The sequence below is a fragment of the Parasteatoda tepidariorum genome, chromosome 10 (assembly GCF_982258835.1).
Source record: "Parasteatoda tepidariorum strain Cologne lab strain chromosome 10, Ptep-v5.0, whole genome shotgun sequence".
Classification (NCBI taxonomy): Eukaryota; Metazoa; Arthropoda; class Arachnida; order Araneae; family Theridiidae; genus Parasteatoda; species Parasteatoda tepidariorum.
Window position 1 is genome coordinate 15,637,245 of NC_141764.1, and position 21,285 is coordinate 15,658,529.

Below are 21,285 nucleotides of genomic sequence, written 5' to 3' on the forward strand. Positions count from 1 at the left end.
CCTCAACAAAAAACAGAGTTAAACAGAAACGATACTCAATTTCTTCAGAAGCTTGAGAGGGAAATACCTCAAGATCTGTTGCAAATTTTTAACGCAGCATTGACTGAAGAGTCTAATATCGAAAATGTCCAAGAGCCTGTACTTTTTTCAATATGGAAGAAGTCGTATTAAAAGAAGACCACTTGGTTAAGTCAAACTTAAGAACTGAAGCTAGTATTGATAATGAATGCATCTTGGATATCGAATTTGAAATAAGTTCTCATGCTGATCCTCTCTTAGTTGAAAAAAGAAATGATTCTATAAGTAAAATCAGTACTTCTGAAGATCCTCTAAATATAAGTCAACAAGAGATGGATTTTCCTCAAATTTCAAGACAACTTTCCCCCGTCTATTTTCGAGAAAGGAATTCTAGAAATGTTGCTGAAAAATCAGAAGAAGTTTGGAAGAACCATTTAAATTGGCCAAATATTGATGATTAAAAGAAAGGTCAAATAAAAAGAAAAACGAATAAATTACCTTTTGCACTAACTTCAGAGAAATGGCAAAAATTTCAAGAGGCTGAAAGATCTAAAAAAAAGTTAAAACAAGAGAATATGGAGAAGAAGAGGAAAGAAAAAATACTTGAAAAAGAAAAAAAACTTCAAGAAATACAAGGAAAAAAAGTAAACAAAAAGATGATAAAATAATAATGATAATAAACAACATCGGATGACACAATGATTTAGATTTGACTGTCAAATTATAAGAAAGAATGATTTTTTTAATATTTATTTTGCATTTAACATCACTTTAATTTCTAGTTCATGATTACAGAAAAAAGTTAGCATTTTACAAGTACTTGTATGTTATAATTTCACAAATAGTCTTGTTTTTATATATTTGTATGGCTAAAAAATTCATAAAGAGCATTAAAAAATAACTAAAATTAAGTGTTCCTTTACTGGGCAATTTTGTGTTCCTTCACTGGTAAGAGCTGTTCCTTCACTGGGTCTTCTTACTAACTTGTTATTTGAACCTCCAAAACTTTAAAACAATATTATGTAAGTTCTCTACAATTTTTTTGCATAGTTCGCAATTAGTAACAAATATGTTGACACTGTCATTTAACTGAAATTACGAATTTTGAAATTAATATGATTTTTTAAAAGGCAAGCGAAGCTTAAGTGATCCTTCACTGGTTAGTTTACCCTATTTCTCCTATTTTTTCTCCTTTTAGACTCATCAAAAATATTTATTTGACTTCCATCAGTTTTAAATATGTTTTTTCTAAATATATTTTCAATGGTTTATTGAAAAATAGTTTTTAATAAAAAAAAAACTTGAAACTCGAATTTCAATCACTATTTCGTTACGCAAAAAGTGCGGTCGAATATTTATATCAATACAGCAATTACTTTTCAGCAATATGTATTACATCGCATGTAGGCTTTTGGAACCAAACTTAAAAAAAGTCATAAAAATATAATATAGTTTTTGAAGAAAAAATATAAATATATTTTGCCCAGTTATCTCTTTTAAAAACAGTGATTTCTATCCGAAAAGCAATCACCAAGGATTTATTGTAATTTCGGTGATTAATTGATGAAATCGCATTTGAGTCACAAATTTTAACATTTTTTTTTGTACAACTTAACTTGCAACGAAATCTTTCTTATGAAAAAAGATACAAGAATCTAAGATAAATATAGTATTTGCTGCTTGAAATAATGGTTACTTCCTTATTTGTTTATGAAAATTTTATGATCAGAATTCATGATGTTTTTTTCTAATCAGGTCTTTTGGAAACTTCAATAGCCTTTATCATAACAATCGTATTATATCTTAATGTCACGATCTTACAAAGCAGCATTTTTAAGCACATGCTGATAGAACTATCTTTCATTATATTTAAGCAGAAACATTTGAAAGAATAAATACAAAGGATTAAGTGATAGTTGATCACGACTAAATCAATCCCGATTACATGATAAAATATCTTGTATTATTTTTCATTGTAAGAATTTTCCTTCTAAAATTAGGGATAAAATAAACGGCAGCAGACTGTCCATCTAATTAACCATAAAGTTTAAGGTTAGGAACATTTTTTTACCTTTACGGTTTTGAAACCAGTTACAACTGTTATGGGTTCAAGACCGTTACCAATTAAATTTAACTGGACATTGAAGTTAAAAAGTGATTTGTAAAGTGAACAGTGGAATGTGGCTTAATTAGTTCATCAAGTTTTGCCATCTATCGTAAGAGATGGGGAGTATTAGACTTTTTTTCTATTAAGCAGCTCTGTGGTTTTTTACGCCTGCTTGAGATCTTTGTTTTCCAATAATCCTAAGTCATGGCAGAGGCTAAAAACTTAAAAAGTGTTAAAGGAATAAAGAGAGTTGTGATGTCACCACTGGGATTCGTGACCCCGTTCAGACGGTCATGATATTGACATATTTGTCCTCTCTACTAAAGTATGTGTCTAATTGCAAGGTTGGCATTCGCCACACACTAATGGTAAGGTATGTGGTAATGTATTCACCACTCACTAATTGTAAGGTGTAACTAAATGGTAGGCTATTCCCCACACTCTTATTACTATAATTCATATCAAGTCACGTCGGAGACAAAAAAACATCACGAGTGTTAAAGGAATAAAGAGAATATTGTGATGTCACTGCTGGGATTCGTGACCCCATTCAGCCGGTCATGATATTGATATATTTGCCCTCTCTACTAAAGTATGTGTCTAATAGCAAGGTTGGCATTCACCACACACTAATGATAAGGTGCGTGGTAATGTATTCACCACTCACTAATGGTAAGGTTACTAAATGGCAGGCTATTCCTCACACACTTATTACTATAATTCATATAAAGTCACGCCGGAAGCAAGAAACATCACAAATGTTAAAGGAATAAAGAGAATATTGGTATGTAACAGCTGGGATTCGTGAGCCCGTTCAGCCGATCATGAGATTGACAGATTTGCCTTCTCGGCTGAAATATATGCCTAGTAGCAAGGTTGGTATTCACCCCAAACTAATGGTAAGGTGTGTGGTTGTATATTCACCTCACACTAATAGTAAGGTGTTATTAAATGGTAAGGTAGTCAACACATACTTATTACTATAATTTATATTAAGTCACGCTGGAGGATAGAAACTTCAAAAGTAATAAAGGAATTAAGAGAATATTGTGATGACACTGCTTGGATTCGTGACTTCGTTCAGCCGGTCATGAGATTGACAGATTTGCCATCTCGGTTAAAATATGTGCCTAGTAGCAAGGTTGGTATTCACCCCAAACTAATGGTAAAGTGTGTGGTTGTATATTCATCACACACTAATGGTAAGGTGTTATTAAATGGTAAGGTAGTCACCACATACTTATTACTATAATTTATATTAAGTGACGCCGGAGGATAGAAACTTCAAAAGTGTTAAAGGAATTAAGAGAATATTGTGATGACACTGCTTGGATTCGTGACTTCGTTCAGTCGGTCATTAGATTAACAGATTTGCCATCTCGGTTAAAATATGTGCCTAGTAGCAAGGTTGGTATTCACCCCAAACTAATGGTAAAGTGTGTGGTTGTATATTCATCACACACTAATGGTAAGGTGTTATTAAATGGTAAGGTAGTCACCACATACTTATTACTATAATTTATATTAAGTGACGCCGGAGGATAGAAACTTCAAAAGTGTTAAAGGAATTAAGAGAATATTGTGATGACACTGCTTGGATTCGTGACTTCGTTCAGTCGGTCATTAGATTGACAGATTTGCCATCTCGGTTAAAATATGTGCCTAGTAGCAAGGTTGGTATTCACCCCAAACTAATGGTAAAGTGTGTGGTTGTATATTCATCACACACTAATGGTAAGGTGTTATTAAATGGTAAGGTAGTCACCACATACTTATTACTATAATTTATATTAAGTCACGCTGGAGGATAGAAACTTCAAAAGTGTTAAAGGAATTAAGAGAATATTGTGATGACACTGCTTGGATTCGTGACTTCGTTCAGTCGGTCATTAGATTGACAGATTTGCCATCTCGGTTAAAATATGTGCCTAGTAGCAAGGTTGGTATTCACCCCAAACTAATGGTAAAGTGTGTGGTTGTATATTCATCACACACTAATGGTAAGGTGTTATTAAATGGTAAGGTAGTCACCACATACTTATTACTATAATTTATATTAAGTGACGCCGGAGGATAGAAACTTCAAAAGTGTTAAAGGAATTAAGAGAATATTGTGATGACACTGCTTGGATTCGTGACTTCGTTCAGTCGGTCATTAGATTGACAGATTTGCCATCTCGGTTAAAATATGTGCCTAGTAGCAAGGTTGGTATTCACCCCAAACTAATGGTAAAGTGTGTGGTTGTATATTCATCACACACTAATGGTAAGGTGTTATTAAATGGTAAGGTAGTCACCACATACTTATTACTATAATTTATATTAAGTGACGCCGGAGGATAGAAACTTCAAAAGTGTTAAAGGAATTAAAAGAATATTGTGATGACACTGCTTGGATTCGTGACTTCGTTCAGTCGGTCATTAGATTGACAGATTTGCCATCTCGGTTAAAATATGTGCCTAGTAGCAAGGTTGGTATTCACCCCAAACTAATGGTAAAGTGTGTGGTTGTATATTCATCACACACTAATGGTAAGGTGTTATTAAATGGTAAGGTAGTCACCACATACTTATTACTATAATTTATATTAAGTGACGCCGGAGGATAGAAACTTCAAAAGTGTTAAAGGAATTAAGAGAATATTGTGATGACACTGCTTGGATTCGTGACTTCGTTCAGTCGGTCATTAGATTGACAGATTTGCCATCTCGGTTAAAATATGTGCCTAGTAGCAAGGTTGGTATTCACCCCAAACTAATGGTAAAGTGTGTGGTTGTATATTCATCACACACTAATGGTAAGGTGTTATTAAATGGTAAGGTAGTCACCACATACTTATTACTATAATTTATATTAAGTCACGCTGGAGGATAGAAACTTCAAAAGTGTTAAGGAATTAAGAGAATATTGTGATGACACTGCTTGGATTCGTGACTTCGTTCAGTCGGTCATTAGATTGACAGATTTGCCATCTCGGTTAAAATATGTGCCTAGTAGCAAGGTTGGTATTCACCCCAAACTAATGGTAAAGTGTGTGGTTGTATATTCATCACACACTAATGGTAAGGTGTTATTAAATGGTAAGGTAGTCACCACATACTTATTACTATAATTTATATTAAGTGACGCCGGAGGATAGAAACTTCAAAAGTGTTAAAGGAATTAAGAGAATATTGTGATGACACTGCTTGGATTCGTGACTTCGTTCAGTCGGTCATTAGATTGACAGATTTGCCATCTCGGTTAAAATATGTGCCTAGTAGCAAGGTTGGTATTCACCCCAAACTAATGGTAAAGTGTGTGGTTGTATATTCATCACACACTAATGGTAAGGTGTTATTAAATGGTAAGGTAGTCACCACATACTTATTACTATAATTTATATTAAGTGACGCCGGAGGATAGAAACTTCAAAAGTGTTAAAGGAATTAAGAGAATATTGTGATGACACTGCTTGGATTCGTGACTTCGTTCAGTCGGTCATTAGATTGACAGATTTGCCATCTCGGTTAAAATATGTGCCTAGTAGCAAGGTTGGTATTCACCCCAAACTAATGGTAAAGTGTGTGGTTGTATATTCATCACACACTAATGGTAAGGTGTTATTAAATGGTAAGGTAGTCACCACATACTTATTACTATAATTTATATTAAGTCACGCTGGAGGATAGAAACTTCAAAAGTGTTAAAGGAATTAAGAGAATATTGTGATGACACTGCTTGGATTCGTGACTTCGTTCAGTCGGTCATTAGATTGACAGATTTGCCATCTCGGTTAAAATATGTGCCTAGTAGCAAGGTTGGTATTCACCCCACACTAATGGTAAAGTGTGTGGTTGTATATTCATCACACACTAATGGTAAGGTGTTATTAAATGGTAAGGTAGTCACCACATACTTATTACTATAATTTATATTAAGTGACGCCGGAGGATAGAAACTTCAAAAGTGTTAAAGGAATTAAGAGAATATTGTGATGACACTGCTTGGATTCGTGACTTCGTTCAGTCGGTCATTAGATTGACAGATTTGCCATCTCGGTTAAAATATGTGCCTAGTAGCAAGGTTGGTATTCACCCCAAACTAATGGTAAAGTGTGTGGTTGTATATTCATCACACACTAATGGTAAGGTGTTATTAAATGGTAAGGTAGTCACCACATACTTATTACTATAATTTATATTAAGTCACGCCGGAGGATAGAAACTTCAAAAGTGTTAAAGGAATTAAGAGAATATTGTGATGACACTGCTTGGATTCGTGACTTCGTTCTGCCGGTCATGAGATTGACAGATTTGCCCTCTCGGTTAAAATATGTGCATAGTAGCAAGGTTGGTATTCTTCCCAAACTAATGGTAAAGTGTGTGGTTGTATATTCATCACACACTAATGGTAAGGTGTTATTAAATGGTAAGGTAGTCACCACATACTTATTACTATAATTTATATTAAGTCACGCTGGGGGATAGAAACTTCAAAAGTGTTAAAGGAATTAAGAGAATATTGTGATGACACTGCTTGGATTCGTGACTTCGTTCAGCCGGTCATGAGATTGACAGATTTGCCCTCTCGGTTAAAATATGTGCCTAGTAGCAAGGTTGGTATTCGTCCCAAACTAATGGTAAAGTGTTATTAAATGGTAAGGTAATACCGCATACTTATTACTATAATTTATATTAAGTCACGCCGGAGGATAGAAACTTCAAAAGTGTTAAAGGAATTAAGAGAATATTGTGATGAGACTGCTTGGATTCGTGACTTCGTTCAGCCGGTCATTAAATTGACGGATTTGCCCTCTCGGTTAATGTATGTGCCTAGTAGTAAGGCTGGTATTCACCACACAATTAATAGTAAGGTGTTTCTAAATGGTAAGATATTCACCACGCACTTATTACTATAATATTATTTATAAGCATTCCCTACTATGTTAGGCATCCGATGACGAAATGTAAAAATCTGAGTTAGCAATCCTTATCACTTGACTTAGCCTTCATCTTTCGAAGAACGTGTGTTAGCTTATCATTAGCTTAGGACATAGTTTCCAGGGATAAAACTGTGATTGTTTAACCGTATTCGGTGAAGCAAGTGAATAAACGATTTTCGCACAATTAATAGTTTTAATACCTTATTTGTTTATGGTTATTTGAGTGTTGCGGTTGAATACGGCAAAATAAAAAATAGATAAATTGTTATTTAACCATTTTTTCTGAGAAATTATTTTTTTATATTGTATCTTCCAGAGAGACCTTATTTCTTAATGATGCTAAAAAAGCAATTTTTACATAAAAATAAGTAGCTTATAGGAAAAAAAATTTCACGAATTACAATGAATAAAAATTTATTAGCTACTTTTATTTATAACTTATTACAAAAAAATGCTACATTTTAATTTTCAGCATTTTTTAATTCTGTAGAATAATCTTAATATTATCATTTTACAATCGTCTATAATATTCTCAAATTCTACTATTCTCAAATAATGAGGTATTTATATGCCATGAACTTTTATAACAGGTTACTTGACTCAAATTTCTTACCATTCTTAATATATTTCTTTATCATTAAAATTTTGACAAATGAGAGTGAATACAATTGTATTTTCACAAGGACAATCGCTTTTTAAAAGCATACAAACTGAAAAAAAATGCTAAGTAAATATTATTTTTTGAGTGATAAAATTGCAATTTTTGTCCTAATATATTGGACATTGGATATTATGATGCAATAAAATTTGAAGTATGTCTGCGTCCTGGAATTAAATATTGCACAGCTTACTTGTATAAAATTAGAAAACCTTAATAACTTTTAGTGCACTGGGATGTAATTTTATCGCCTCCTGTGACAAAAAATACTAATTAATTTCTGCTAGCAATAATTTTAGTGAAACAGATACATACAAATAGGTTAAATTAAACTGTATTGCAATGTAGTACATGATCCATCATATCACTATCAAAAATTCTAACAACCGAAATTTCGTAAAGCAACAGTAACTTCTTTAAGAAAATTGAAATTTCAAAATTAACATATATAAATAGATTTTGAGATTTCGATATCTGATCTACCGTAAATGTTCTTATTTCTTATGAATTTATGTTTACAAACATTTATATCTTTACACATTACTGCAGTTCTTTATCATCAAAATTTTGACAAATCAGAGTAAATATAATTGTATTTTTACAAGACAATCGCTTTCTAAAAGCATACAAACAGAAAAAACTGTTCTGCAAATATTATTTTTTGAGTGATAAAATTGTATCAATTTTTGTCCCAATATATTGGACGTTGGATATTATGATGCTATAAAATTCAAAGTATGTCTGTGCCCTGGAAGTAAACGTTGTACAGCGTTACTTGTATAAAATCAGAAAACCTTAATAACTTTTAATTTAATGATCGTATTATCATTTACTGGGATGCAATTTTATCGCTTTCTGTGACTAAAAATACTAATTAATTTCTGCTAGCAATAATTTTAGTGAAACAGATACATACAAATAGGTTAAATTAAACTGTATTGCAATGTAGTACATGATCCATCATATCACTTACAAAAATTCCAACAACCGCAATTTCGTAAAGTAACAGTAACTTCTTTAAGAAAATTGAAATTTCAAAATTAACATATATAAATCGATTTTAAGATTTCGATATTTGATCTACCGTAAATGTTCTTATTTCTTATGAATTTATGTTTACAAACACTTAAAAAATTAGCATCGTAAAGAGTAATTAAATTAAAAGCAACCAATTGACAATCATTATTAAGCACTAGATATTTTTTTATTGAAAATTTGCCTTTTAGCATTTTTGTTTACGTTTTTCATTTAGCAAATCAGAGTCACAAATTTCTATTTCTCAAAAATCAATTTCTTCACAAACAATTTCTAAGATATAGGTTGATACTTTGAATAAATTCTTGAACGAAAAGATTTGATTACAAAAGCTAAACTCTAGCAATCTTTGAGCTCTTCATGTAGAAATAAAATTTATTACAGAACCCTTTTTGAATAAAAATACTTTTTTTTTTACAAAATTTACAATTGCGTGATATTTGGAACAATGTTTTTATTGAAATTTGAAGCCGTTTTTGCAGTGAAGTTTCGGACAGCATTTGGGGAATGGACCTTTGGCCTCTTTAAACTCACAACCAGCTGGGGCCTGCGATATTCCACAACTGAAAACAAAATTAAAAAAATATAAGGCACTGGTATAAGGTTTAATATTTTATTGTTATCAATGATTAATAGTTTGTATCAATTACTACTTATGACTATCATGAATCTAAAAACAACTAAAACTAAACTATTTGATGAGTCAATCAAATCGACTAGTATAATCTTTAAAGTTTTGCAAATTCGAACTCTATTTTTAAAATTTCTTGAGTGATTCGGAAAAAACCTATTTTTTTGTTAAAGAGTTTGAAATAAATGTTTTTTTTTTAAAAATTATTTTACGAAATTTTTTTAAGGATTAAAAATTTTTTTTAAGAAAAGAAAATATAATTTTTGAAATCCTTTGTATAAATTTTAAAATTCCGATAATCATATTCGATTCATTTAATATTTTGATTTACAAAAGACTATTTTCTTCGATAAATGGTTATGGTGAAATTTACAGATATCAATCACTGGCTATTCTAAAAATGAAGAATGTAAAAATAAACAAGAAGACATGATCTGATATTTTGAAAACTTTGCAAATAGTTCCTGAAACAATGATTTTTAAAATACTTTGCAGTTTCTTTATGTTTATTTTCTGCTATGGAGCATGGTTGTTTGTACGTTTATTGTCACATTTTTACAATGTTAATTAGTGTATGACATTAATTGGTATTAATCAAGTCAAATATTTAAATATAAATAAAAGCAAACAGTAACAAAAAAATGAGTGTTTTCCTCTTTTGAAATTATGTTTACACATTTGATGATTAATTAACTCAAATTAATAGAGATTCAACAATAAATAATAAATAGATTTATATAGCTTCATGTTTTCAGCAATCCAGCTAGTTATAGTTTATCAAAATACTTTTTAATGAATTGATTAGTTTAAAATTCTGTTACACACTTTGAAATTTTTTAAGAAAAACAAGGTTTATTTTTAAAAAATATAATATATATATATATATATATATATATATATATATATATATATATATATATATATATATATATATATATATATATATATATATATATATATATATATATATATATATATATATATATATGTATATAAATATATATTAAATACTAAAGCACAATGCTTAACTTTAATTAATATGCAGAGTCAAGTATAATTATTTAAGCCATTTACTGATTTCTGCATTTACTGATAATTTCATCCTTTCTTCTGTCCTTGGCTTCTGTCAGATTAATTATGCTTAATCATTTGCCTTAATAAGTAGTCAAATTAGTCAAGTTTATGTCAATTTAAATATTTACCAACCAAAACAAGTGTGCTGAAAATGCAACAAACTAAAACTTGATTATAATTAAAAAATAGTATATTCTAAATTTTTAAACTTTTTAATGAATAGTACCAGTTTCAGACCAGTTTAGTAATAGTGCGCTACACGTTTATTAGAAAAAGGTCTTTAATTGAATTGTCAAAAGACATAAGAAAATATCATATTTTTAATTCCTTCCCCCGAGTTAAATGTTAATTCCGAGTCAATTCCTACCCCCGAAATCTTATTAGACAAAGGCAATTTTATTAATATATATAAAAAGACAATTAATATTAAATTTATATAAAAAGGCAATTTTAGAAGAGTTTTATTAATTTTGTTTTAGTATGCGCTATTTAAAACGTTCATTTTTTTAGTACTCCGTATTTTTTTCTGATAATTTAAAATATCTTGAAATAAAAATTTATTCATTCTTCCTTGTTTAACCCCTAAAGAATTAAATTCTCATTTAGTTAGACATTGTGTCGTAACAGAAATTTTTTGACTGACTGATTGTACTAAATGAAAGAGAATGAAAAATTGGAGATGATTTTAATTCTTACCCTCGAGTGGTAAGAATCCCATAGAGGCATTCGTATTGCTGGCACTCATTTTCATCAGTGTATGTTGTACCATGTTCTACTTTACCTCTGTCCTCTGTTTGGCAGGAGCCTAAAAATACCATAAGAATAATTCGATGTGTACAGTGCACTTTTAAGAAAACGAACATTTTATTTACTTTTGAATAAGAGATCGGAATACAATACAATAAAATAAACAATTGAAACTAAATTAAAAATAAAAACTAACAAAGAATTAATTATTATGTTTTTTGGATCACCTAACACAAAAACCAGTATGGTGTACCCTTTTTGGAATGGCCTAAAAGTAATGCCAAAGCCATGGCGCGTGTGCCACTAGCCGATATATGACATGCGTTTTAGTGGCACGTAAAAAGTACACATAGAATTACTCTTATTCAATAACATTCTATGAAGACAATATTTCAAAAAAAAAAAATTTAATATTAGCAGTCGAGCCATGGTGGCTCAATCTCAGCGATGGCTGGTTTATGCGAATTCCGCATTCGGCTTGCACCGATCACAGTTCTGACGTAAAATAGCCTAAGTGGAAGACGGATCATGAGTTAGATCCCCTTTGCAGTCAGACTAACCGAACCGTGGAGGATTTTCGTTGTTTTCCTCTCCATGTAATACATGAGCGGGGTTGTTCCATCAAAAATTCCTCCACGATGGCAAAATTTCTCCCAATACTTGATTCAGGAGTTCTCTTGTCTTCTGGATTTGGTTCAAAATTACAAGCTTGGTACAAATTTACAACATTGATAGACGTAAACCCAAATTTGTGTCTGCTGTTCAGCAACTGTCAAATATTATAAATTGTTAAAAGCAGCCTTCAAAAGAAGTCCGATTTTGAGCCGTATTATAGAGCAGAGATGATTGGTCTATTTCTTGAAAAGTGCGTGAGTATGAAGAATTGTGAAGATCGAACCAAAACTAAATCAGAAATTATAGAAACAATGTCCATAATAGTATATTCGGGCAATGTATAGAGTAGGTGTATTCATCATTGAATTCTATTTTATGGATTGTAAGAAACCATCTTGATTCAAATAAGCAACCTGCAAATACAGTTACGAAGAATAATTCTACTGTTTGAACTCAAACCAGTGGTTTAAAAATTCTAACAAGCATAACAAGTGGCAAACTAGACACCTAAAAAAAATCAACCATAATTTAACTGCACACTCTGAAAAAGTATGCATCTCTGACCTAGGAGAAACTTTCAGTGTTAAAAAAATTCTATTAATTTAGATAATGAGCATAACGTTTTCCGTTATAGGTATGACAAAAAACAGATTTATTTTTGTTTCTTTAATCCACATAAAAAAGAATGTTTTTCGAATATTAATTCATTTTATTATTTTTCTTTCCTTCTAAACTAGCGTCTGTTAATTTTGTTTAGGGTTATGGTGCATTCGCCATTAATAGTTTGTAAGGAGATATGGCATATCACAAAAATTAATAATTTACTAGCAATTCTAATATCATCTTAGATTATCCTTTCTTTATGAAATGGTTGTTTGTGCTCAAAAGAAGCAGAAAATTTGTCGATTAAAACTATTTTAATTTTTAAGTTCCTGATAATTTTCGCCAAAAATTGCACTGAAAAAGACCCAGAATTTTTTTTTCTTTCATAATATAAAGATTTGACAAACAACGCTCGACAAGATTTTCTGCATTAAATCGAAGTGAAATAGCTATTTTCTGAGTCTATTTAAATACAATTTTGTTAATAACTTCTAAAAATATGTAATTAATATAAAATTAAGACATAAAATTAAAGTTTATTTACGAAAAATATGTGCTGTTTCAAATATGAACAGTCAGTTAATAATGAGCAGGCAACCAAAGCGACATAAGATGACATTTCTTGCCATAGGTTACTATAAAATTCTGTATTATTAAGAGGAGCTCTTCCGCCTCATTAAATATGCATGATGAATTTAGAATATGCACGATGAATTAAAAATGCATGATGAATTCAGAATAAGCATGATGAATTCAGAATATGCATGATGAATTCAGAATATGCATGATGAATTTAGGATGTGCATGATGAATTTTGAAATCATTCTTGATAATTTCAGAATATGCTTGATGAATTCAAAAATTAAGCTTCATCGCCTGTTCCATGTTGAAAAGTGCTCAAAAGGAAGCTGGCAATCGGAAGTAAAATAAATTTCGATTGTAAGATTTAAGAAACAATTTTCACTCGTAATGTCATCGAGTGCATAGTTCCAATTAAGATTTAATCCCTGTAGCTAGTCGGAAAAACGGATAAAAATTTTGATGAATGGCGATAAAATGTGAGCGGAGGAAAATTCTGTTTGTTTCGGACAAAAACGTTTTTTATATTTGCCTTGTCAGGCAACACTGAACTCAAGGTTAAATTCAATGGAGAATTAAATTTAACCATTAAATTCGAGAGAAGTGGTAGATCAGGGGATAGAGCGTTTGCCTTCCAATGAGGTGAACCGGGTTCGAATCTCATCTATGGCTGGTCGATACGAATTCTGTATCCGTCTTGCACAGACCACAATGATGGCGAAAAATATCTCAGATTGAGTCTCAGAACATGAAGATCCAATTATTAAGTCAAAAGTTATTCAGGGTTGACCTATTATTTTATTATTTTTTTGCGCACTGCATGTTTCCGTACTGTATGGCGTACTACAATTTGTCTCAAATAGTAGTAAGCCGTGATTTAAATCACGGCGTACTCAACCATGACAGCATTTATGCTTAGGATTGCTCTCTCAATTAATAATTCAATTTTGATTTCTTTGTTGCCAATTTGAAAAATATATAGAGCCGTAATGGCTCAGGGAATTGAGCGTTCGCCTTTCAATGAGGACCGGTTTTGAATCCCAGCAAAGGTTGTTAACGAATTCCGCATCCTGCTTGCCCCGACCACAGTGCTGACGTAAGATATCCCCAGCGTTCGAAAGATCATGAGTTAGATTTTCTTTGCCATCAGGCTAACCATGGGAGTCTTTCGAGGTTTTCCTCTTCATGTAAATCACATGCGAGTTAGTTATCCACGAAAGCAAATTTCCCCTAATACTTGAACCAGCAGTTTCTTTGTCTTCTGGACTGGGTTCAAAATTACAAGGCTACTGAGTTAAACATTAGTAGTCGTAAACGCAAAAAAGTGGGTCGGCTGTTCAACGACGGTTATAAATAAAAAATAAGAATTATAGTGCTAGTACTTCATTTTTACGGAAAGTGATCAGAATTTTTATTTCTGTCCAACATAAAGATAAAATTTTGATTACTATTGTTTTCTGGAAAAGGAGTCAGAGTTTTTGTTGACAATAAAGTCTCTGGGATGATACCATTGTCTATTTGAATGAGTCTGGTTACGATTTAAAAAGTTGCATTGTCAGCAGGTACAATTCTCCAATTGTTATTTTAGCCTGGATGCGGTCAAAATTTTAATTTTAAGATTTCGTCGTTACAAACACGGAAGAAAGTTATCGAAAATGTAAAATATATTTCCGTGTGATAAAGAATTTTTATCTGGATCACAATGACAGTGTAAATAATAAAGTGTAAATAATAAAGTGGAATAAATAGTGAGTAAATAGTAAAGTGAAAGTAAATAGGTAGTAAAGTGTATTATTTACGATTTTTTTTTGCATCAGCATTCGTGCTAAGCAGAGCCAAGCCTAAAATGACCCAGAGGAATGAGGTGCGAAGCATGGTCACTTTTGCAAAGCAGGTCCCCTGAAAGATTTATCAAAATTTGAAATTTATTAAATAATATTAAATGTCCCCGAAAAAGAATCTAGTTAACACAGGAAAAATGAAATATTCTAAACACTGTTCTATGGTTTAAAAGCTGTTATGAACTTATGGTAGTTTGCTTATACTTGATATCATAAAAACATCATTTGCTTTATAAAGGTAGAAAAAGTTGACATGTATCTGGTTCTCCTAAATAAAGGCACTCATTCTCAAGACTGGCCAGACGTGAATGAGAAAAACATATTTGATTTGAAAAATGTATAGTTTCCAACAAAAAGGGAAAAATAACTTTAGAGGAAACAACTTTTTATTAGCAATAAATTGCATATTTCAAAGAATATTATTATATATTGTAAATATTCATCTTAAGTTTAGTTGTTAAAATTAAGTTAAAAAAACTATTAAAAAACATATTTAGGATGACTATCAGAAATATATTTCCTTCCTCAACTGGGGAGTTCAGTTGGAAAGAAAGATGTCTCTTAAAGCAGTTATTAATGTGTACTCGTTATTAAAATAAACTATATGTAATAGAAAATTTGAAAAGAAAAAAAAATAGCCTGAAATATGCATAAGAGGTACTTACTTCCACGCCAAACAAAGGGCGAATGATGATATTGAACTCAAAATATGATTTTTATACTCTCAATCAAAAATTGATTGAGTTTGTTTTGTTTAATGAAAGATGGTTTTATAACATTTTTATATGAAATGTGTTAACAAACAAAACATTTCTCGTTCAGGAAGTTGTTGCTCAAATCCTGAAATTGATAAATAGTGTCATAAAATTAACTGTAAAGCTATTGTCGGTCTGGTATGGGAATAGTTTTCCTTTACACTTTTTTCTAAAATAGGAAAATTAAAACTTTTTTCCTTTGCGTTTCGAATTTTAGATTTGTCTTGAAAAGTTCCAGATCACACGCATGTGTGTAATAAAATAGTGAAGGGATATTGCGCTAAAATTAAGTCAGTAGCGAAGAACACTATTAAATAAATGTCAATGTCAGATGTCATAAGCCATAAGAGGAGAATTTATTTTGAAACAATACATAGCAACAACATTCTTTTGAAGTTTCTATTAAGTCAATCTTCCTTCAGTTGTTAATAGTTTGAGATAAAATAACTATGTAAAATAAAATATGTTTTTTTTACATAATTGTATTTTATATGTTTCTTAGGAAGATTTAAACTAAATAATTTAATCTTAGATAGTTTTGATTCACATTTAAAAACAATACGGAATTCATAATAAGAAACATTTAAGAAAACTTTTGGAATACTGGGTTTTTCGTAATGACCACCCTTCAAGCATATTTATGGAATCCTTGTCAGAAGAAGGAAGTAAATAAAGTATACACAGCAATGAAAGTAAATTTATTTTGAAATAGAAAAGAGGGAAAACATTACAGAAATTTAAAGAATCCGTAGCAAATAATATATATAGGATGGAAGGCATAATATAAACCACCAAAATTTGGTGCAGGCCCTGAGTATAAAGGGAAAAAAGGCATTTAGGTGCACAACAGCAGTAGTTTTTGAAACGGGTTAACTCTTCTCCTTCCAACCACCAGTGATTAACAAACTCCTCTCCTTTGGGTAGAAGAAGAAAGAGTCGAGGTGAAAAGATAATATTTCAAAAGTTCTCTTAATGTTTCTAAAACCAATTAGTTGGGTTGGGTGGAGGAAGAAAAGTTTTCTCTTTTTATTACCCATTGGCAAAATGGGTGTTGTTTTGGATTTGATGGCGTGCGCACCTTGTACTTCATCACACTCTTCAACTGTGTTCAAGAGTAATGGTAAACAGTGCGCATGCGTTGTCATCGCATGCGTTGCTATGGCGACCACTGCTATTTGATAATCTTTAGAATTCTTTTTTTCCTTTTTATTTTCCCCAGCAGTCATTCTTAATGCATTTACATAACAATAATTTTTTAATATTCTTATGATTATTAACTTATAATAACAGTCTTGACGGTGATTTTAATATAAATATAAATACTGAAGAAAGAAAAATATTTTGCGACGTCTTGAAACATGTATATAGCCAGGATTTGTATACCAGTAAGACGACAAACATCAATTGAGACAGTTTTTGCAGTCCATGATTTGAATTGCTGGGGGGGGGGGGGTTATTTGGTGTCAAACCAGAAAAAAAAAGCATTTGAACAATCGATAATCGGTAACCAGTGACCCGTAATAAAGCAATCACGATTCTTTCCTTTTTTAATTGTTGGTTTGCTCCGAAAATTCTTACACTATTGACAAGCGGTACTGTGCTGTTGATAAAGACATCTCTTTGAGAATACATTTATATCATCCATGTTGATTAAATCTGCTAACACATTTTGACATAGAAAGAAAGAATGAAACGGCTGTGCAAGAGGTAGCGTTACTCATCCTTACATTTGGAGTTACCCAACAACTGTCTTACAGTTGTCGTACCTTCTGGCAATCACTTTGCTTCTTATGCGCATGCGCTGGATCTTAGTACATGATGCTCTGTTAAATCTTAGTGTGTTGCTCACCCTGTAAGTTGTTTTTCTGGTATAGCATACCACACAGAGTAATTCCCCGTATTACTTACGTATTCCAAGAGCTTGACTTCTTCTCCTCCTTTCTATATTCTTTGTTGCTAGTGAGAGTTGAAATCAAAATCTGCTTCATTGCCAGAAGAAACTTGGAATTGTTCCTAATAGCCGCCTTTATACGCCACTCATTCCTAGAGCCTCATTCCTCATTTCTTTTTACGCCACTCATTCCATTCATTCTTCAGAGATTCTTGCAGAAATAATTAAATAACTGATTTATGCAGGCATTAAATACTGAAACTAACACCTTAAAGTTAAACAACTGTTTATTCTCTAATAGCAAAAAAAAAAAAAAAAAAAAAAAAAAAAAAAAAATAGCTAAAAATAAATGAAGTTAAAAAAAATTAATTTAAAAAAATTAAAGGAAAATATAATGAACCTTGAATCTTTTTTTCGTTTGTTCACAACTGTGGCAGCCAACTTGATTTAGGAGTATGATAGTTGAGAGGAAGAGTCTCTAAAATTTTGGCAAATTAACAACATTTTTGGTAGCCTGTTTCCATGTTCACCACTATTCATATCGTTCTATTAATCTTTGAGTTTGGAGTAATGAGCTGACATATCATCATGACTAAATTTAAAGAATTGAAAATAAATGTTATTCTAAGTCTGGTAGTCTGAGAGAGCTTTAAAAATTTTGTTAAGCTCAGCCAAACTTTTCGTGCACTATCAAATTTATTATCTTTCTTCAATGTATCTTTTTTCATGGAAATGGTTAACGCCATCATACCACAATTATTTGCCTTATTAAAATTTCTGAGATCATCATCATCCGGTAGTTTTAGAAGTTTTGTTGGCTCAAGCTAATCTATCATGTGCATCTTTCCTTCAACAACATCCGCATGATAGTTGAAAGAAAACTGAATTCTTTACTGCCAAATTTCCTAATCACTTTTACCATTTAATGTTTCCACTTGGAGTTTTCATTGATTCATTATAGTAACTAATTGAAATTTCTAGATTTCGGAATATGAGCTTAGTTAGCCTTGAAACTGTCCTTAACTACCACCAAACTCAACCATTTCATTATCTTAACTTTCCACAAAAAGATCCTTGAGTTGTAAAACTCTACCAGAAAGTGCAATACCCTGTCGTTCTCTATATTACTTAATTAAAATAAAAATCCTGGCTTCATTTTATAAAAAGGAAAAAATAGCTCTTTTTATAAATTTAATTTTTTTTATCTATATTTTTGGTAGCTATAGTGATATAGCAACCAACGAGATAAATCCCAGCTTACAGCTCACACAAACCCTAATAACAAATAAATAGAATCTACTTCTTTTAATACCTTGTTTTGCATGCTGGAGTCCTTAACCTGTTGAAATAGTTCAGTTATACGATCATTAAATGCAGAAAATAATATCTTAAAGTTAAATGACAGTTTATTCAGTATAGTAACAAACAGGAATAAATGAACATGAAAACAGAAAAACAAATCTTATAATGACGTAGTGTGAATATCTCGATCCTGATTAGTTGTTGAAACGTGGCATTTCTTTACGTTAGAAACTGTTCCTTTCATTATACTTCGAGTAAGCCAAGCCCGTTAAGGATCAATTCTCTTAAGTGATACATTATATACACTATCTACCAATAAGTATTTGGACACGTGTGATTGAAAAGAAAAACAAACTTTATTCATAATCAATCCACGAGAGGCAATTACAGCGTGAACCTTCCGGGGTATACTTTCCACAAGTCCTTGTGTGACGGCTAGTGGTATTTTCTTCTACTCGGCTTGGAAAAGACTTGTAAGTTCTTTCACCGATTTTGGACGGGTAGTACACCCCTTAATTCGGTGATCCAAATCGTTCCAGAGGTTCTCGATAGAGTTCAGGTCTAGGCTATAGGTAGGCTAGTACATTCAATTAACACCATTGGCACCATACCAAGCCTTGGTGACTCTCACAACATGACAGTTGGCATTGTCGTCCTGGAAGTAACAGAGGTCCATCCCATAAAACTGCTGCACCGTTGGATTGTCATCCAAAATAGTGCAGTAGGTATCGTGCATGGGGCTAATACCGATGTTGTTCCCTACACAATATATACCGGCAGAGGGCGTGACGTATCTCAGGACCGCAGATATAGTCCTTTGCATAGGCGTCCAAATACTTATTGGTAGATAGTGTATATATATATATATATATATATATATATATATATATATATATATATATATATATATATATATATATATATAAATCACTTTTGAAGTAAAAAATTTTGTTAGTGACAATGATGATGTATATTAATTATATGCCTATGATATGAAGGTCCGAACATTGAAATAAGGGATGTCTTAAAAATCTTTCGAAGGGACAAGTGCTCAGATGGTGCACCATTTGCAAACACAGACATTCGCTGGTCTGTTGTTCCATCAACTTCTTCATCTCCGTCGAAAGCATTTGTTCTTTTAGAAACAATTCTGTCAATCGTGGTTCCCCACGATTCACAAATTGCTTCTGAAAGGGGAATAGAAAGTATAAAAAGTCGTAAGCTTTATGAAATTTTAAATCTCTGAATTTAATTCTTTTACGCTTTGCTTTAGAAGCTCTCTTGATAAAAATGGTTACAGAAGATACAAATTGTTCTGCAGGACTTCGTTTGTTCTGCGACGTACGTCACAGTTTTAGGCACTTTCTGCTTCTGGGATATATTAAAAAATATCTTCGTCACAGTGCCGTGGTGGTTCAAGGGATAGAGCGGTTGCCCTTCCGATGAGGTAAACGGGAATCGAATCCTTGCTGTGACTGGTCGATACGAATTCCACCCTCTGATCGCACCGACCACAGTGCTAACGTAACTTATCTTTAGTGGTAGACGGATGATGGGTTAGAATCCCCTTGTCATCAAGCTAACCGTTAAATGTTTCATGGTTTTCCTCTCCATGTAACGCAAATGCTGGCTAGTTCCTTCAAAAAGCCCACCATGAAGACAAATTTCTCCCAATACCTGATCCAGGAATTCCCTTGTTTTCCAGATTGGGTAAAAAATTGCATGGCTATGGAGTTGAACATTAGTAGTCGTAAATCCAAAATTGGGTCGACTTTTTATCGACAATTACAAAGTAAAATGAAATAAAATCTTCATCACATCTATGCTTGAAGAATATTTTTAAATTGTTTAAACATTAATTAGGTAATGACATGCGCACTAATCATACAATTGACTAATGAGTCTGGAACCAGTATCGATTCCTTTACTTCTAAAAGGACTTTTTGGTATACATTGGGAGTTTAGAGTCAATTATGTCTAGTCATTTCTGAAATCTGATGGTTTAAAAACGAGTTGATAACTGCTTTAAAAACGACATTGTTCTAAAAATTTGTTCCCCCGTATTTTGAATTAAGCTCTTAGAATTTTTGTTCTTGGTTAAAAACGCGGTTAAATCGGTTTAAATTAAACAGTTTCACAAATTATAAAAGTTTTTTTTTTTATCTAATAAGTATTAATTTCTCTCCCCAAATATGCAGATTCTCGTTTACTGCATTTTTGGCAAGAATTCTAAAAATATATTATAAAGATGATAATTAAAGAACACAAAGCCTAAGTCAGTACACATGTTTTTTTGGGCTTAAAAGAGAAGGGTAGCTGCATGGATTAATATTGTGTTTTCTAAATTACCTGCAAAAGTGTTTTGTTGTTGTTGTTGTTGTAATTCATTTACGTTGCACTAGAGCTGCACAATGGGCTATTGGCGACTGTCTGGGAAACATCCCTGAGAATGATCCGAAGACATGCCATCACAATTTTGATCCTCTGCAGAGGGGATGGCACCC

General features: G+C 31.9%; 1 protein-coding gene across 1 annotated transcript; it reads right to left on the reverse strand.

Annotated features, from left to right (window-relative positions):
• Window positions 1-8,880: 8,880 nt before the first annotated feature.
• LOC122270165 (U-scoloptoxin(16)-Ssd1a) lies at window positions 8,881-15,552 on the reverse strand. The gene is made up of 4 exons (XM_043046534.3): window positions 15,499-15,552; window positions 14,792-14,891; window positions 11,145-11,253; window positions 8,881-9,306 (listed from the first exon to the last, which is right to left on the reverse strand). The coding sequence occupies exons 2-4, from the start codon at window positions 14,865-14,867 to the stop codon at window positions 9,198-9,200; spliced, it is 294 nt and encodes a 97-aa protein (XP_042902468.1). The 5' UTR covers window positions 14,868-14,891; window positions 15,499-15,552; the 3' UTR covers window positions 8,881-9,197.
• Between the last annotated feature and the right edge of the window lie 5,733 nt (window positions 15,553-21,285).

Coding starts and splice junctions, on each gene's coding strand:
- LOC122270165 (XM_043046534.3), bottom strand. CDS start 14,867: ATGCTTCGCACCTCATTCCTCTGGGTCATTTTAGGCTTGGCTCTGCTT. Junction 11,254..14,791: donor TGCTGATGCAAAAAAAAATC/GTAAATAATACA, acceptor TGGTATTTTTAG/GCTCCTGCCAAACAGAGGAC. Junction 9,307..11,144: donor GGGATTCTTACCACTCGAGG/GTAAGAATTAAA, acceptor TTTTGTTTTCAG/TTGTGGAATATCGCAGGCCC.